Genomic DNA, 20,370 nt, shown 5'->3' with positions numbered 1-20,370 from the left:
TGTCCTTAACTACCAACCACCCTCATCCTGCAACCTCACCCCCTCCAGAGCCCTGTATGGCTTGTCATGTCACAACAGAGGTGCCGCCTGTGAGAGCAAGGGTGAAGGGTCAGGTTGCCAGTCCCCATCCCCATACGCATACCCTTCTATATATAGAGAGGTAGTTTCCTGTGCCCTGTAATGCGGGGCATTAAAACAGTAAAGGCCAGAGGACAGGAAGAGCCAGCATGAGGCCCAGAGAGCCTGGCGTACTACACATTCCCCCTAGCTGTCAATCATCAGACCAACCCATCATGACATCAGAGTGATACTAACTATAGTATAGTCACTCTAGTATTGTGTCACCACTATATTCTCTCTGGTACTCTGTTGGATCCACTATTATTGAGAAATTATTTGAATGTGCTTAGTTTGTGATAGTGTGGAGTAAAAACATTTGTGTTAAGCTCTTTAATATTCTTAAACCATTATGTTTTTGTAGTTTCACGTTTTAGTGATCTTGGAAATGCATTGTTTGAAGATTCAGATCATAGCACACGAAATCCTAGGTTCACCAACTTAAAATAATTGGCTAATCTACAGAGTTATATAGTTGAGCTGACTAAACTCAACGGTTTACCATGGAGTTGAACGCCGACTAGCATGGACGGACTGGAGCTCTGACTGATTTCAACAAACAAAGAACATTGTTTTGTGTAATTGCGGCATATTCTTTGGGTGATGAAACAAGTCGTTTTTTATAAAAACATAATTTTATGTGATGTCAGAGCGCCAGTCCGCCCACACTAGTTGCCGCTCAACTCCATCATAAATCGTGGAGTTGATTTTAATTAGCTACCTATAGCTATGCATAGAGTCCTGCTTCCTCTCCACATCACAGCATTAACACACTCCAGTATCCTATATCTGCTATATCAAATCAAATGTATTTGTCACATACACATGGTTAGCAGGTGCTAATGCAAGTGTTGTGAAATGCTTGTGCTTCTAGTTCCGACCATGCAGTAATAACCAAAGAGTAATCTGACCTAACAATTTCACAGCAACTACAGCAACTACAAGTGTAAAGGAATTAATACGAATATGTACATAAAAATATAGAAATGAGTGATGGCCGAACAGCATCGGCAAGATGCAGTGGATGGTATAGAGTACAGTATATACATATGAGATGAGTAATGTAAGGTATGAGAACATTATATAAAGTGGCATTGTTTAAAGTGGCTAGTGATACATTTAATTACATCAAGATGGCAAGATGCAGTAGATGGTATAGTGTACAGTATATACATATGAGATGAGTTATATCCTTCCTGTTTGGCCCTGTCCGGGGGTGTCCTCGGATGGGGCCACAGTGTCTCCTGACCCCTCCTGTCTCAGCCTCCAGTATTTATGCTGCAGTAGTTTATGTGTCGGGGGGCTGGGGTCAGTTTGTTATATCTGGAGTACTTCTCCTGTCCTATTCGGTGTCCTGTGTGAATCTAAGTGTGCGTTCTCTAATTCTCTCCTTCTCTCTTTCTTTCTCTCTCTCGGAGGACCTGAGCCCTAGGACCATGCCCCAGGACTACATGACATGATGACTCCTTGCTGTCCCCAGTCCACCTGGCCATGCTGCTGCTCCAGTTTCAACTTCCACCTGACTGTGCTGCTGCTCCAGTTTCAACTGTTCTGCCTTATTATTATTCGACCATGCTGGTCATTTATGAACATTTGAACATCTTGGCCATGTTCTGTTATAATCTCCACCCGGCACAGCCAGAAGAGGACTGGCCACCCCACATAGCCTGGTTCCTCTCTAGGTTTCTTCCTAGGTATTGGCCTTTCTAGGGAGTTTTTCCTAGCCACCGTGCTTCTACACCTGCATTGCTTGCTGTTTGGGGTTTTAGGCTGGGTTTCTGTACAGCACTTTGAGATATCAGCTGATGTACGAAGGGCTATATAAATAAATTTGATTTGATTTGATTTAATGTAGGGTAAGTAAACATGATATAATATAAAGTGGCTAGTGATAAATTGATTACATCAATTTTTCCATTATTAAAGTGGCTGGAGTTGAGTCAGTATGTTGGCAGCAGCCACTCAATGTTAGTGATGGCTGTTTAACAGTCTGATGGCCTTGAGATAGAAACTGTTTTTCAGGGTGAACAGGCAGTGACTCGGGTGGTTGTTGTCCCTGATGATCTTTTTGGCCTTCCTGTGACATCGGGTGGTGTAGGTGTCCTGGAGGGCAGGTAGTTTGCCCCTGGTGATGCGTTGTGCAGACCTCACCACCCTCTGCTGTGCCTTCTTCACCACGCTGTCTGTGTGGGTGGACCATTTCAGTTTGCCCGTGATGTGTACGCTGAGGAACTTAAAACTCTCCACCCTCTCCACTTTTGTCTTTCAAGTATAATACATTGTTTCGTTCTGCCTCCTATGTGAAATAGATAACAATTAAAACATTTACTGTTCCAAAATAATAAAGACATTTCAAATGTCATATTCTGTACAGTTGATGTCGGACGTTTATACCTTAGCCAAATATATTTAAACTTAGTTTTTCATCATTCATCATTCCGTCAATGTAGATAGGGGGCTGCTCCCTCAAGTCCATGATCATCTCCTTCGTTTTGTTGACATTGAGTGTAAGGTTATTTTCCTGACACCACACCTCGAGGGCCCTCACTTTCTCCCTGTTGGCCGTCTCGTCGTTGTTGGTAATCAAGTCTACCACTGTAGTGTTGTCTGCAAACTTGATGATTGAGTTGGAGGCGTGCATGGCCACGCAGTCGTGGATGAACAGGGAGTACAGGAGAGGGCTGAGAACGCACCCTTGTAGGGACCCAGTTTTAAGGATCAGCGGGGTGGAGATGTTGTTACCTACCCTCACCACCTGGGGGCTGCCAGTCAGGAAGTCCAGGACCCAGTTGCACAGGGCGGGGTCGAGAACCAGGGTCTCGAGCTTAATGGCGAGTTTGGAGGGTACTATGGTGTTAAATGCTGAGCTGTAATCGATGAACACCATTCTTACATAGGTATTCCTCTTTTCCAGATGGGTTAGGGCAGTGTGCACTATGATGGCGATTGCGTCATCTGTGGACCTATTGGGGCGGTAAGCAAATTGGAGTGGGTCTATGGTGGAGGTGATATGGTCCTTGACTAGTCTCTCAAAGCACTTCATGATGACGGAAGTGAGTGCTACATTTAGATCGGAAGAAGGTGCTACAATTAGTCATTTAGCTCAGTTACCTTAGCTTTCTTGGTAACAGGAACAATGGTGGCCCTCTTGAAGCATGTGGGGACAGCAGACTGGTATAAGGATTGATTGAATATGTCTGTAAACATACCAGCCAGCTGGTCTGCGCATGCCCTGAGAACGCGGCCGGGGATGCCTTCTGGGCCTGGAGCCTTGCGAGGGTTAACACGTTTAAATGTTTTACTCACGTTGGCTGGGGCTGGTTTTTCTTTTGTAGTCCGTGATTGACTGTAGACCCTGCCACATACTTCTCGTGTCTGAGCCGTTGAATTGCGACTCCACTTTGTCTCTGTACTGACACTTAGCTTGTTTGATTGCCTTGCGGAAGGAATAGCTACACTGTTTGTATTCGGTCATGTTTCCGGTCACCTTGCCCTGATTAAAAGCAGTGGTTCGCAAGTTCAGTTTTGCGCAAATGCTGCCATCAATCCACGGTATCTGGTTGGGGAATGTTTTAATAGATGCTGTGGGTACAACATCACAGATGCACTTGCTAATAAACTAGCACACCGAATCAGCGTATTCGTCAATGTTGTTGCTCGCCGCAATGCGGAACATATCCCAGTCCACGTGATCGAAGCAATCTTGAAGCGTGGAATCCGATTGCTCGGACCAGCGTTGAACAGACCTGAGCGCGGGAGCTTCCTGTTTTTGTTTCTGTCTATAGGCTGGAAGCAACAAAACGGAGTCGTGGTCAGCTTTTCCGAAGGGGGGGGGGGCCTTAAATGCGTTGTGGAAGTTAGAATAACAGTGGTCTAGGGTTTTGCCAGCCCTGGTAGCACAATCGATATGCTGATTTGTGATGCCTTGTTTTCAGATTAACCTGGGTGTGTGTATGTGTGTGGCTATGCGTGCCTGCGTGCGTGATACAGTCACTCCACCGACATGTCATGATTTGAAGATGTGAACTGCAGTTGGCGTTGCGTGAGAATATTATCTCCTGCTTAGCTGTGAGGATCGTCTCTATGCTCTCCGGGTCTTGACAGGTACGCACCACACCACGCCATCCAGTGCCAGGTAACATTATGTTTAGGGACTTTGTTCCCTTTGATGGGCTGCTTTGCTCAAAGGCCATCGCCTTCAGGAAGTGCCTCAGGGAATGTATGTGTGTGTGTACCCAAAAGCCCTAACCTGGGAATACCTGGAAAAACCAGTTGTTCAGTGAGTCAGTCAATCATTCAGTCAGTCAGTGTGACCGGAATCACTGTGTGTACTTCTATGTACATGTTCAGTCACATTTTGGACGTTAACCAAAAGAGCATAACGTGGCAGACAGAGACATGTCATACAACTCTGGGGGTGTGACAATGTGTTAATTGCTATTTGTATTGGACAACTGCTGCATTTCAGGGACTAGATGTCCCAACCTTTGTGGTTAAAGGACAGCCATATGTTTGTGAATGGCTCCTTCTTAGTCATCTGGCTGATAATTGTCATGAAAACACACACACACAGTATGTCAGATGGTTAAAGTGGAACTGGTCTAACCGAGGAATTGGAAGTATACTTATGTAAATATGTCACTGTGTGACCTGACCACTGCTTGAACACTGTGTGAAAAACTACTACAAACTGTCGAGAAATTAAGAAAGACATTGTTAGAAGGAAGTAGAGAAAATAGTAATTTATTAATAACTTATCATTTCTTTACATTCGTAAGACAGGAGTGTGGACTTGAGGAGTGGTGAGGGTTGAAACCAAGATGGCTTCTCCCACCGACAGTTCTTCTCTCAGGAATGAGAGAAAGCCAAATCCACCCATAATTTTGATTATTTTCTAAAACAACAAAAAACTGCATTTCACAGAATTTCCCTGAAGAGGCAAGGCCTCCTTTTTTGTTAACATCTCCCAGACTTTGTAAGCCTTGAACACAGATAAGCATTCACTTGCATTAACCCTAATTGTTCCTCACTAAACACCAACAGAAAGTAGCCATCTTAAATTGGCTTCATTAAAGGTATTTCCACCAAACTTAACAAATTACAACTCACGTTTCTTAACATAGGCATGCACTGACAGTTTCAGTGATTTGTTGTAGAATTATTTTTGCTATGGTTCAATTCGGGTAGAATTGTGATAGAAGGTGAAAGCATAGCTCGGGGAAAGCCCTTTGAGGGTTAATGCACAATAACACATCTATGTACAGAACTAAGGCATACAACCTGACTGATTTGTGTGAGGGTGGGGGCAAAAAACGCCTGTCGGCTGAAATTACATTTAAAGCAAATATGATATATATTACACACATACACAATTTTACGATTCTTGGAAAACCTCCTACATTTTTTGGCATAATAAACTTAGATACTGATCAATATACAGTTGGTTGGCTTACATGAAATAAGATTAAAAAAAGAATAATCAGTACCCACTTGTTGCAAAGGGTATATACTAGACAAGAACAAGGCTTTACTGTATTGTCTTTTATATTAAGATATATACACTTGTATAAATGATTAAAATGACTCCACACATGTAAAATCGAGTTCAATACACTGTGCCGTCTAACTGGGGATGTTTCAACCCCAAACAGGCAAGTCTTCGCAGAAGACAAGTAATATGCACCCCAAAAATGATGACGGTGCAAGTGCTAGCCCAAAAAACAAAAAAGTATTTAGAATCATATATATGTTCAGATACAACAATCATGTCTCTTTGGCACACCAGCCTTTCGTCGTGAAGCTAAACGTACACATGACCATCAGATCACTTAACGTCTCTTTCAAAGCATTGACATAATTTTTTTAGGCAAAAACCTCATCGAGTCCAATAGCAATATATGGTTCTAGAAAGTTAATGTGCTTTGTCTTTCTTTCGCTTCCCCCTCTTTTCTCTCTCTTTCTTTATTTGTCCCCATTTTGCAGCAGCTGTTTGTGAGCCCTCGGGCAGATCGACCACGTGCCCCCTTCAGAGTCCATGCTTGGCAGCTGTCACCTCAAGCCAACTGTGTCAACAACGGCATGATGTCACCGTGTCACAACAGGTGATGGAAATAAAGTAGAGAAACATTTCAGCGTTTCATGAGGTTTCATTACACCTCGGAGCCAGTAAGGGGGTGATGGTGGCGCTGCCTCACGTGGACTCCAGGGGGTCCAGCTGGAAGACGTTGTGGTTGGTGGGGGTGGTGAAGTACAGAGGTTGTGTGGGGGTCACCACCCGGTTATCACAGGGGCTCTTCAGGCCCAGGGTGCGCTCAAAGTCCAGGAGTTGGCCCATGAAGTTGAAGTTGGGCGAGATGTTGGACTTCTTCATCTTGACGATGTCGTAGGCGTCGTTCATGGACAGGTTGAGCTTCTGCATGAGGTAGGCTACGGTTACCGTCACGGAGCGGCTGATGCCGGCCAGACAGTGGACCAGGACGCCACATTTTTGACCGCGAGCCTCATCTGAGAAGGACAGGAACAAAGAGGAAGAACAAGTTACACACTTTTGTCAGATATTCATCATTTGTATTTAGAGAAAACACAGCAACACAAAACAGATAGATATTCTGAAAATGAGAAATGTCTACTGTGAAGAGACTAGTGTAAGGGAAACAACAGTCACATTCAAGTAGTAGACTTAATGTTAGTGCTGTAGTCCTAAATGCTAATCGGTTGTAGTCAACATTGACTGGACCATTTCCACGTTTAAGCAGCAGAAGTCTGAAATGATCGTAACAGTCTCCCACACACGTCAATCGACAAACGGCTGCGGTCTGGTACTCTGCGCATAAACAGAGCCGACATTCTTTCATTTGGTCAGGAGTACCACAACTTGGAAATGTACTATTAACGCTCTATCAAGTCATTCTTCAGCCGGCCCGGTTACTTGACAATGGTGCCATTTGGGCGTGTAAACGTAGGAGTCATGAGGGCACCCTGTCAGGGCTTACAGGATGTCAACAGAGCCTGTAAATGGCTCTCTTTGTGAAAGGAAAACATCGCTGCACTGTCCTAGATTACTTTCAATGGCCGTTTCCTTCCTGTTGTGTTCAAATTACCCCCTCCCTCCCCCTCTCCAATTTCCACACAGGCCTTTGTATTACAATTACACAAGGCTGGGGGTAAGCTAGGCCCCGGCTGCAGACAAAAAAGCAGACAGGAAGTATTCCATTGAAGTTTAATCATTGTAATTGGGAGCAGTTTATAGTATGGACCATACAGCTAGAATAGTATTTCTCTGCTTGGCACAACAGCACGAATCTTGTTCCCTCTGTAAATCCCTCCTTAACTGACTTAATAAGAAAGTACCCCAAGGACACCTATTATCCAAAGTGCACAACAATAACTAGATAACTTCCTGGTGATATGAAGATATCTTACTAATAAGATGTCTGTGTTGTGGGCCTGTGGCTTTCTTTCACTTGCTAGGCCAATCACTGCTATATAGGCGTAAATATACAACTACATTTATTATCCTCAATTCATTCTGTGGTGATGTAAAATAAGTCAGCTTTATATATATATATTAACCCTGCACCTTAAAATAAATTGTTGTGTGTAAAATATAATTTGAGAGCTATAAGTGTGCTTGAATAGAAGGTATTGTGCTTACCTATGAAGCCAATGGCCTCTGGGAAGAACTGTGACAGATTCTGGCTCCAGTGATCTGAGATGGGGATCTGCTTGTACTTGAATTCCCCTGCGTTCTCGAACATGTTGGGCAGGTTGGGAGTCACGTTCAGAATGTACTTGATGCCAAACTCTTCCAGAATATCCAGGTTGGTGGAATCCTTGGCGCAGCCCAGGTAGAGGTGCGGGAGGATCTCCACTGGGAAGGAGGGCTGGGGGTTGGAGAGGGGACTGCCGTCTGAGTCTGTGGCGCTGCTCGGGTCTCGGTCGATGTCGGACTCGATATCCGAGGAGTCTGAGCTTATCCGCAACCCCCCGAGGCCGAGCACCTGGGCCGTAGGAGAACTGCTGTTGAAAGAGCCGACCAGATTGGTCTCGCACTGGGCAGGGAACTCGGCTTGGAATTTGCTGAAACCACCTGTAAGATGAATTAAATAATAGTGTTAGACAAATCCATTGATTAAAAACAGGCCTCGGCTACTCTATGTTGTGACCTAACACACCTGCATTATCCTATGCGTTTTTGCGCAAAATGCACCCAAAATATCACTTATTCATTATTATTCACCAAATTTGGCCTACATTTTAGTGTGAAATGTGTGCTTCTGGAAAGAATAACAAAACTCACCCTCAAGGTAAAAAGCCTTGTAGCCCTCGTCTTTCATCCTCTTCAGGAGCAAGCCCAGCACCGAGCCCCCGTTGACATTTTCGTTCCATTCCCTGCTGTATTCGTCATATAGCACAATGGTATCCGTCTTGCACCTCCGCGCAAATCTCTCCCGGTCCTCGCCGTTTGAGAGCAAGGACTTGATGGAAAGATTGCCCTTCTTCAGCCGCCGGAGCATCAGGCTCGGGATGGCCACGTTAATCGCCGTTTCGACGTGCGAGGACTCGTATAGCTCCTGCGCTCTGCAGTCCATTACCAACAGGCAGTCTTTGCGCGTCTTGAGGTGCTCCTGCAGCCACTCCACGGTCTTGCTGATAGCCATTACCGATTCGAACTGAACGGGCTTGAGCTTGTCGAGCATTTAGCAACAAAAAACAATTGTCACTTCACTGCAGGAAAATGATGTGCTTGGTCCCTTTTAGGCTACCGCAAAAAAACGTCCACAACAACAGAACGTTATGAGGACTGGATCATTTAAGAAACGGCAACGCAGACTGATCGAGATAAAATATATTCTGGAATAATTTTTAAAAAATTCAATGATATATTGTTTTTCTCACGACCGTGGCTGTTTTGTAGGCCTAGTTTGAAACGAAATCAACAAAACAAGATTGTTTCTTAAATATCCGACTGTAGATTGCCTATAGGCCTACACTAGCAGTAACACTCATTCATGCAGCTGCGTGAAGAATGTCCCATGTATTTATCAATGACTCACTGGCCTGCACAGACGTTGTCTTCGTGTTATATAACTGCCGCTTTCGCATAGAAAATATTATTCTTCTGTAAAAATCTAAATAAGAGGGATTGATTGCAGTTCAGTTACAGATGCAAAGCACTTGCATTTCCAATATTGTATTCTGTTGTCGTCTATTCCCAACGTTCTCGTTGTGAATAAGCGTATTTTGTTCTTGTCGACACTGGTTCCTCGATGTGCTCTCTGCAGCGCCAAACTAGTGAATGGTTACAAACCCGAGGCGTTTCAATGGATACATTATATCGGCCAGCCAATCAGAGGGTGCCGAGCAGTCGTCGCCCTGGAAACGGGGCCGGGTGGAACGGACTGTGGTGATGAATTGTTAATAACTTTGTCATTCACAAAAAAAAAGCTAAGAATTTCCGCTCCGGATAAAGTGAGTTCAAACAAACAGAAGTGGCACTGCAGGGGAAGGAAGGAGAGGGCTATTACTTTAGTGCGTAGAGGGGGATCCTACCTTGTGCTCAGATTTCTTAATGCCAAAGTTGCGCTATGACAAGTTTATTGCACGGTGAGGCAGAGTTTTAGAGACAATTTATTTGGGGACAGGAGGCACGATTGAATTTTGGAATCCCAGTGAATGTATTTATTTTTCATTGTTGTAATTTTTGTCAATTAAATAAACTATTTTATGATTCCATAAAATGTTAAAGGATGTAATTATTTAATTAATATATTGCCATTAATTTGGTCTTCTAAATGAACATGCTTTATAAAGTAAATTCCAATGTAGGCATATTGGGCGCGAAAGGCTGTTCATAATGCATGCTTTATTCCAGTATCCGTGCCAAAAGTACACCTGCAGTAGGTAGCCTAGGCTACACAGGATGCGTTTACACAGGCAGCCCAATTCTGAAAATGTTTCCCAAATAATTGGTCTTTTGACCAATCACATCATATATTTTCACATAAGCTCTTTTTTAGAGCTGATCTGATTAGTCAACAGACCAATTAGTAAAACAAATCAGAATTGGGCTGCCCGTGTAAATTCAGCCACAGAGGATTAATAAATATGTTGGTTTTCTGAAGCAGAAGTGCGTGGGTTGGATGCTATAGCACCTCTCGTCTGTGTCTATTTTTATCCGTTCGTTACACTACTCCTTCGGCTCCAGAGCTTTGTGTGGGTGCAATTTCCATTTTATCATGAAAATCTCTATTTTTGTCTCGATCTCTTTCTCTGATAAAACAAACATACAATTAAAAGACTACATCAAAATCACACAATTGCACTACAGTCAACCGGATCTACAGCATTATAACATACACGTGGTTTTGACTCAGTCATAACGAAACCAACGTTTACTGTGTCATCAAAAGCAACTGTTCGATCCGTTGGACCCGCTAATGGCCGTGCTAAATCTAAATTATGTCCCATTAATAAACACTAGAAGGCCAATCAGCGGTGGAATCGGCCAATCAGCTGTGGAATCGGGCATTCCAACGGACTTTCCTACACATGATTACCTCAATGAATGCATATTTCTTTGCAACTTAATACGGAATTTTAACTTCCCTGCTTCCACTTCCAAGTGTGTGTAGGCCTAAATACATTGCCAATAACATTGCACAAATGAATGTGGCTACTCCAATGAACCATAGCTGCTGATTATTTGATCGTCTAAAATCCTCCCAACTAATCAAAAAAATGGAACAACAAAACAGACGCCATATGCAGAGAGGGGATTCTAATATCTAAGAATGTTTCTATATTAACTATACAACATATACCTTTTTTTGTAAGTGAACAATAGAGGGAGAGTTCCCTAAATTCAAACATGAATAAAAACATTTTGACTTGTTAAATGTTGACTTGAGTTGTTAAAAAGCCTCCATAACAATGTCATTACAAAACATAACATGCCAGGTTATGGTGACAATAGTGATAATCTTTTCCTTAGCTGTCTGTGTCTGATATACAGAATTTAACAAAATAATCCTATTTTTAGAGTAAATAGGGCACACACACACACACACACACACACACACACACACACACACACACACACACACACACACACACACACACACACACACACACACACACACACACACACACACACAGGATCCTCTCAGGCAGAGGCATGTGTGTACATTTTCAGAGCAGTTAACATATGAAATGTGAAGCAGCAGACCTTTGCCCTTCCCCCTGTCACATTCAAATAGTCCCCTAGTAGACAGTGCTCTGGCTGAATGGAGCCAAGCTATTTCCTTTCAGGTTCAAATAAATTCTCTCTTTCAGGAACAAATGCCCCCTGCCCCCTTTCCTCCATCCACCCTCTCTCCCTTCCCTCTTTCTCTATAGCCTCTATATCCCAAACGGCTCCCTCCCTCCCTCCCTCCCGTTAATCTACTTGCCCTCCTTGTTTCTCAGCCACTGGGTGCTTGTTGACTGACCAGGAAATCCTTTGTTCGTTCACAAAAGCTCCCTGTATCTAGGAGTTGTGGGGTCTGGACTGGAGCTGTGCCGCTGTACAGATAGGGTTGGGGAGGGAGCGTCTGTGTCTGTGTGTGTGTCTGTGTGTGTGATAATGTGTGTGTGTCTGTGTGTGTGATAATGTGTGTTGGCTGAACAGTGCAGCAGCTTATCTTTAACTATGAGCTGTTCCTGATATTTAACTTCTTGTAAGTTCCTTTGGTGGGCCACTAATGGAGAGAAAGTTCCAGACACCCCAGAAAAGACAACACAGAGACCTGTCAGACTACTGTCACTGGTTGATAACAACAGAGACCTGTCAGACTACTGTCACTGGTTGATAACAACAGAGACCTGTCAGACTACTGTCACTGGCTTATAACAGAGACCTGTCAGACTACTGTCACTGGTTGATAACAACAGAGACCTGTCAGACTACTGTCACTGGTTGATAACAACAGAGACCTGTCAGACTACTGTCACTGGTTGATAACAACAGAGACCTGTCAGACTACTGTCACTGGTTGATAACAACAGAGACCTGTCAGACTACTGTCACTGGTTGATAACAACAGAGACCTGTCAGACTACTGTCACTGGTTGATAACAACAGAGACCTGTCAGACTACTGTCACTGGCTGATAACAGAGACCTGTCAGACTACTGTCACTGGTTGATAACAACAGAGACCTGTCAGACTACTGTCACTGGTTGATAACAACAGAGACCTGTCAGACTACTGTCACTGAATGATAACAACAGGGACCTGTCAGACTACTGTCACTGGTTGATAACAGAGACCTGTCAGACTACTGTCACTGGTTGATAACAGAGACCTGTCAGACTACTGTCACTGGTTGATAACAACAGAGACCTGTCAGACTACTGTCACTGAATGATAACAACAGAGACCTGTCAGACTACTGTCACTGGTTGATAACAACAGAGACGGTCAGACTACTGTCACTGGTTGATAACAACAGAAACCTGTCAGACTACTGTCACTGGTTGATAACAACAGAGACCTGTCAGACTCCTGTCACTGGCTGATAACAACAGAGACCTGTCAGACTACTGTCACTGGTTGATAACAACAGAGACCTGTCAGACTACTGTCACTGGTTGATAACAACAGAAACCTGTCAGACTACTGTCACTGGTTGATAACAACAGAGACCTGTCAGACTACTGTCACTGGTTGATAACAACAGAGACCTGTCAGACTACTGTCACTGGTTGATAACAACAGAGACCTGTCAGACTACTGTCACTGAATGATAACAACAGAGACATGTCAGACTACTGTCACTGGTTGATAACAACAGAGACCTGTCAGACTACTGTCACTGGTTGATAACAACAGAAACCTGTCAGACTACTGTCACTGGTTGATAACAACAGAGACCTGTCAGACTACTGTCACTGGTGGATAACAACAGAAACCTGTCAGACTACTGTCACTGGTTGATAACAACAGAAACCTGTCAGACTACTGACACTGGTTGATAACAACAGAGACCTGTCAGACTACTGTCACTGGTTGATAACAACAGAGACCTGTCAGACTACTGTCACTGGCTGATAACAGGGACCTGTCAGACTACTGTCACTGGTTGATAACAGAGACCTGTCAGACTACTGTCACTGGTTGATAACAGAGACCTGTCAGACTACTGTCACTGGTTGATAACAACAGAGACCTGTCAGACTACTGTCACTGAATGATAACAACAGAGACCTGTCAGACTACTGTCACTGGTTGATAACAACAGAGACTTGTCAGACTACTGTCACTGGTTTATAACAACAGAAACCTGTCAGACTACTGTCACTGGTTGATAACAACAGAGACCTGTCAGACTCCTGTCACTGGCTGATAACAACAGAGACCTGTCAGACTACTGTCACTGGCTGATAACAGAGACCTGTCAGACTACTGTCACTGGTTGATAACAGAGACCTGCCAGACTACTGTCACTGGTTGATAACAACAGAGACATGTCAGACTACTGTCACTGAATGATAACAACAGAGACCTGTCAGACTACTGTCACTGGTTGATAACAACAGAGACTTGTCAGAGTACTGTCACTGGTTGATAACAACAGAAACCTGTCAGACTACTGTCACTGGTTGATAACAACAGAGACCTGTCAGACTCCTGTCACTGGCTGATAACAACAGAGACCTGTCAGACTACTGTCACTGGCTGATAACAGAGACCTGTCAGACTACTGTCACTGGTTGATAACAGAGACCTGTCAGACTACTGTCACTGGTTGATAACAACAGAGACCTGTCAGACTACTGTCACTGGTTGATAACAACAGAGACCTGTCAGACTACTGTCACTGGTTGATAACAACAGAAACCTGTCAGACTACTGTCACTGGTTGATAACAACAGAGACCTGTCAGACTACTGTCACTGGTGGATAACAACAGAAACCTGTCAGACTACTGTCACTGGTTGATAACAACAGAAACCTGTCAGACTACTGACACTGGTTGATAACAACAGAGACCTGTCAGACTACTGTCACTGGTTGATAACAACAGAGACCTGTCAGACTACTGTCACTGGCTGATAACAGGGACCTGTCAGACTACTGTCACTGGTTGATAACAGAGACCTGTCAGACTACTGTCACTGGTTGATAACAGAGACCTGTCAGACTACTGTCACTGGTTGATAACAACAGAGACCTGTCAGACTACTGTCACTGAATGATAACAACAGAGACCTGTCAGACTACTGTCACTGGTTGATAACAACAGAGACTTGTCAGACTACTGTCACTGGTTTATAACAACAGAAACCTGTCAGACTACTGTCACTGGTTGATAACAACAGAGACCTGTCAGACTCCTGTCACTGGCTGATAACAACAGAGACCTGTCAGACTACTGTCACTGGCTGATAACAGAGACCTGTCAGACTACTGTCACTGGTTGATAACAGAGACCTGTCAGACTACTGTCACTGGTTGATAACAACAGAGACATGTCAGACTACTGTCACTGAATGATAACAACAGAGACCTGTCAGACTACTGTCACTGGTTGATAACAACAGAGACTTGTCAGAGTACTGTCACTGGTTGATAACAACAGAAACCTGTCAGACTACTGTCACTGGTTGATAACAACAGAGACCTGTCAGACTCCTGTCACTGGCTGATAACAACAGAGACCTGTCAGACTACTGTCACTGGCTGATAACAGAGACCTGTCAGACTACTGTCACTGGTTGATAACAGAGACCTGTCAGACTACTGTCACTGGTTGATAACAACAGAGACCTGTCAGACTACTGTCACTGGTTGATAACAACAGAGACCTGTCAGACTACTGTCACTGGTTGATAACAACAGAGACCTGTCAGACTACTGTCACTGAATGATAACAACAGAGACCTGTCAGACTACTGTCACTGGTTGATAACAACAGAGACCTGTCAGACTACTGTCACTGGTTGATAACAACAGAAACCTGTCAGACTACTGTCACTGGTTGATAACAACAGAGACCTGTCAGACTACTGTCACTGGTTGATAACAACAGAGACCTGTCAGACTACTGTCACTGAATGATAACAACAGAGACCTGTCAGACTACTGTCACTGGTTGATAACAACAGAGACCTGTCAGACTACTGTCACTGGTTGATAACAACAGAAACCTGTCAGACTACTGTCACTGGTTGATAACAACAGAGACCTGTCAGACTACTGTCACTGGTTGATAACAACAGAGACCTGTCAGACTACTGTCACTGGTTGATAACAACTGCAGTCTATCTCCTGTTTTAACAACAATGATGTAATCTGCAGTAGCCTACCCAAATAGACAGACACACATGGGCGTGCAAACACATACACACACAAATATGTATGTTACTCTCATACAAACAGAAACATCCTCAAAAAGTTCTACAGCTGCACCATCGAGAGCAGGTTGCATCACCTCCTGGTATGGAAACTGCTCGGCCTCCGACCACAAGGACACTACAGAGGGCAGTGCGTACGGCCCAGTACATCACTGGGGCCAAGCTCCCTGCCATCCAGGGCCTCTATACCAGGCGGTGTCAGAGGAAGGCCATAAACATTGCCAAGACTCCAGCCACCCTAGTCATAGACTGTTCTCTCTGCTACGGCACGGCAAGCAGGACCGGAGCGCCAAGTAAAAGTCCAAAAGGCTTCTTACCAGCTTCTACCCCCAAGCAATAAGGTTGCTGAACAGCTAATCAAATGGCTACCCAGGCTATTTTACGCTGCTGCGATTCGCTGTTTATTTTCTATGCATAGTCACTTTACCCCTATCTACATGTACATATTATCTCAATTACCTCGACGAACCTGTGCCCACGCACATTAACTCTGTACCGGTACCACTTGTATATAGCCTTGTTGTTCTTTTTTTATTGTTGCTCTTTTATTTTTTACTTTAGTTTATTTAGTAAATATTTTTCTTAACTCTTATTTTTCTTAAAACTACATTGTTGGTTAAGGGCTTGTAGGCATTTCACAGTAAGGTCTACCTACACCCTGTTGTGACAAATACAAATTTGATTGGATTTTGATTTGATAATATGCACTTAATTCAGTGACAACTCATACATTTCAGATAACAGTATCTATGACCCAAGCAAGGTGAATAGGGCACCATTTTCCATGTGCCCAAATGAGCAGCAGGTTATATTCCAGTTGGAGCCTGAGATGCTGGTGATGGGACTGAGATCAAGGCTCTGATTGATAGTGGAGACGGGCCCTGTTGCGGGCTCTTTCCACATCTATTCAAATGGAAATACAGGGGCCTTCATATTGACAACAGGAACAACATGGGGTCTGGAGAACCACAGGGCAGCACACACACCAGACACACTTCCTGTAATAGGATGGAATGAGGATCTGTCCCCCTGACAATCTCACACACACGCACACACCACTCTGCTTTCCTGCGGCTCTAAGGCAGAGGTGGGGTGACCAATGCGGTTTCGTGAGAGGCCACACACACACACACCCTAGTCTAGGCACTCCGAAGACAATGGCGTCTCTACTCTTATCAGTTGGCCCCATCACCCTGTCTCTGCACTGCGTCGGGGCCGTCTGTTGTTGCGCCGGTGTGTGTGTGTATATGTGTAAAACAGGAGCATAGCTCTCACAAAGACCCAGTAGGTCAAGGGTCATGCACGATGGGGGTGGGCCAGTACGAGTGTGTGTATGCGTTGGTTGTGTGTGTATGTGCGGAGAAAGAGAGCAAGATTTCCTCTTTGCTGGGTGTCCACATCCTCTTCCTTTGATCCACTTCTGTCAGTCTCACTGTCCTCCCCGGAATCTAACCTTCATCTCCAACATCCAGCGTTTGGAAACATCCTCTGTGTGTTCAACACATTTCAGCATAACTTTACATTGCATAGGCATTATTTCAGGGTAACTGGAGGGGAATCATGTAAATATGGGTTAATAACGGAGTATGTAACTTTCAATGTAACAAGTATGTACAGTTGAAGACGGAAGTTTACATACACTCAGGTTGGAGTCATTAAAACTTGTTGTTCAACCACTCCACAAATTTCTTGTTAACAAACTATAGTTTTGGCAAGTCGGTTAGGACATCTACTTTGTGCATGAGAAGTAATTTTTCCAACAATTGTTTACAGACAGATTATTTCACTTATCACAATTCCAGATTTAAACCCATGTAATGTACTGTGTAGTGTGGTTCCCATTTCTCTTTTGGGGCCATTTTGTTACACAATAATCTCAGAATGGAATGGTAGAATGGAAAATATATATGTGAAAACTAGCAGCCTAAGCAGGTGGCCATGCCAATGTTATGGTCATAATGCTGGAACTATTGACACTACGATAAACAAAGAACCACTGCAAAAAAACGTGTCAAGGTGTGTATGTGTGCATATTTTAATCAAATCAAAATGTGCCGAATACAACAGTTGTAGATCTTACAGTGAAATGCTTACTCACAACCCCTTAACCAACAATGCAGTTTAGAAAAATAAGTGTTAAGAAAGTATTTAAAAATAAACTGAAAAAATAAATAAAATAGAAAAATAAACCAAAATAGAAAAATAACAAATATTTAAACAGCAACAATAAAATAATAGTAGCGAGGCTATATACAAGGGGTACCGGTAGAGAGTCAATGTGCGGGGTCACACGTTAGTCAAGGTAATTGGGGTAATATGTACATTACCGTTCAAAAGTTTGGAGTGACTTAGAAATGTCCTTGTTTTTGAAAGGAAAGCACATTTTTTTTGTCCATTAAAATATCATAAAATTGATCAGAAATAAGCTGGAAATGGCAGGTTTCTTTTATGGAATATCTGCGTAGACGTACAGAGGCCCATTATCAGCAACCATCACTCCTGTGTTCCAATCGCACGTTGTGTTAGCTAATCCAGGTTCATAATTTAAAAAGGCTAATTGATCATTAGAAAACCCTTTTGCAATTATATTAGCGCAGCTGAAAATGGTTGTTCTGATTAAAGAAGCAAAAAACTGGCCTTCTTTAGACTAGTTGAGTATCTGGAGCATCAGCATTTGTGGGTTCGATTACAGGCTCAAAATGGCCAGAAACAAAGCACTTTCTTCTAAAACTCGTCAGTCTCTTCTTGTTCTGAGAAATGAAGGCTATTCTTTGTGAGAAATTGCCAAGACACTGAAGATCCCGTACAACACTCCTTAACCAGAATAGAAAGAGGAGTGGGAGGGCCCGGTGCATAACTGAGCAAGAGGACAAGTACATCAGAGTGTCTAGTTTGAGAAACAGACGCCTAACAAGTCCCCAACTGGCAGCTTCAGTACCCGCAAAACACCAGTCTCAACATCAACAGTGATGAGGCAACTCTAGGCAGAGTTGCAAAGAAAAAGCTATATCTCAGACTGGCCAACATAAATAAAATAATAAAATGGGCAAAATAACAGAGACACTGGATGGAGGGGAGGGGGGCGCTCCGGTACCACTTGGCGCTCCGGTACCACTTGCCGAACCGTAGCAGAGAGAACAGTCTATGACTAAGGTGGCTAGAGTATTTGGCAATTTATAGGGCTTCCTCTGACACTGCCTGGTATAGAGGTCCTGGATGGCAGGAAGCCTGGCTCCAGTGGTGTACTGGGATGTACGCACTACCCTCTGTAGTGCCTTGCAGTCGGAGGTCGAGCAGTTGCCATACCAGGTGGTGATGGTGCAGCTGTAGAGCTTTTTGAGGATCTGAGGACCCATGCCAAAACTTTTGTCTCCTGAGGGGGAATAGGCATTGTCTTGCCCTCTTCACAACTGACTTGGTGTGTTTGGACCATGAAAGTTTGTTGGTGATGTGGACACCAAGGAACTTGAAGCTCTCAACCTGCTCCACTACAGCCCCGTCAATGAGAATGGGGGTTTGCTCAGCCAGCCTTTTACTGTAGTCCACAATAATCTCCTTTGTCTTGATCACATGAGGGAGAGGTTGTTATCCTGGCACCACACTGCCAGGTCTCTGACCTCCTCTCTATAGGCTGTCTCATCGTTGTCGGTGATCAGGCCTACTACTGTTGTGTCATTGGCAAACGTAAAGATGGTGTTGGAGTCGTGCTTGGCCATACAGTCATGGGTGAACAGGGAGTACAGGAGGGCACTTAGCACGCACCCCTGAGGGGTCCCCGTGTTGAGGATTGGTGTGGCAGATGTGTTGTTACCTACCCTTACCACCTGGAGTTGGAAGTGAAGTGCAGGATCCAGTTGCAGAGGGAGGTGTTTAGTCCCAAGGTCCTTAGCTTAGTGATGAGCTTTGAGGGCACTATGGTGATTAATACAGCAGTTAAAAGATATGTTTTGGACCATCAGGGCACTGCAGAGGGAAACACTGCTACTCAGCGCTCTCTCATTCTCGCTGGCTTAATAAAAACAGGAAGTGGTGTTGTGTTGAAAGGCCTCCCCTGAGAGAAGCTGTAAACAAACAGGCCCGCTGGAACCCTCTACAGCACAGCACCATGCAGAGAAAACAGGAAGTGAGATCTGCCACAGTGGGGAGCGCACCATAGGACTGACGTCTAGGAGTAGTGTGTGTGTCAGCATGTATGATGGTGGAATTTAGGAACAAGTAGTTCCCGAAGCCCCATCAACCTTCTTCTTTGGGCCCATTACAGGAAGTTAAAGGATAAGTAGCATAAAAGCAGAGGTGGAAAAAGTATTAAATTGTCATATGAGTAAAAGTTAAGATAACTTTATATAAAATGACTCAAGTAAAAGTAACCCAGTAAAATACTACTTGAGTAAAAGTCTAAAAGTATCAGATTTTAAATGTACTTAAGTACAGTGGTGGAAAAAGTACTCATTTTCATACTTGAGTAAAAGTACAAAGTAAAAGTAAATGCTACACATCAAATTCCTTATATTTTGCAAACCAGACTGTCACGGTCGTCCTCCTCTTCATCTGAAGAGGAGAGGCGAGATGGATCGGAGGACCAATATGCGGTTTAATACGTAAATGTACGCATGAACAACTGAATACAAAAACCAGAAATGTGAAAACCCAAAACAGTCCTATCTGGTGCAAACACAGAGACAGGAACAATCACCCACAAACACACAGTGAAACCCAGGCTACCTAAGTATGATTCTCAATCAGAGACAACTAATGACTCCTGCCTCTGATTGAGAACCATACTAGGCCGAAAAGAAAAACAAACATAGACTGCCCACCCCAACTCACGCCCTGACCATACTAAATAATGACAAAACA

At 43.8% G+C, this 20,370-nt stretch overlaps 1 protein-coding gene across 1 annotated transcript; it reads right to left on the bottom strand.

Annotated features, from left to right (window-relative positions):
* Positions 1-4,844: 4,844 nt before the first annotated feature.
* On the bottom strand, positions 4,845-9,783 carry dusp6 (dual specificity phosphatase 6). Its single transcript, XM_020456105.2, has 3 exons — positions 8,417-9,783; positions 7,772-8,206; positions 4,845-6,621 (listed from the first exon to the last, which is right to left on the bottom strand). The coding sequence occupies exons 1-3, from the start codon at positions 8,814-8,816 to the stop codon at positions 6,308-6,310; spliced, it is 1,149 nt and encodes a 382-aa protein (XP_020311694.1). The 5' UTR covers positions 8,817-9,783; the 3' UTR covers positions 4,845-6,307.
* Positions 9,784-20,370: the final 10,587 nt, after the last annotated feature.

The sequence above is a fragment of the Oncorhynchus kisutch genome, linkage group LG22 (genome assembly GCF_002021735.2).
Source record: "Oncorhynchus kisutch isolate 150728-3 linkage group LG22, Okis_V2, whole genome shotgun sequence".
NCBI lineage: Eukaryota > Metazoa > Chordata > Actinopteri > Salmoniformes > Salmonidae > Oncorhynchus > Oncorhynchus kisutch.
The sequence above is the reverse complement of the archived record's forward strand: the minus strand, read 5'-3'. Positions and strand labels throughout refer to the sequence as shown.

Coding starts and splice junctions, on each gene's coding strand:
- dusp6 (XM_020456105.2), bottom strand. CDS start 8,816: ATGCTCGACAAGCTCAAGCCCGTTCAGTTCGAATCGGTAATGGCTATC. Junction 8,207..8,416: donor CAAGGCTTTTTACCTTGAGG/GTGAGTTTTGTT, acceptor TTCATCTTACAG/GTGGTTTCAGCAAATTCCAA. Junction 6,622..7,771: donor AGAGGCCATTGGCTTCATAG/GTAAGCACAATA, acceptor TGTCCTTCTCAG/ATGAGGCTCGCGGTCAAAAA.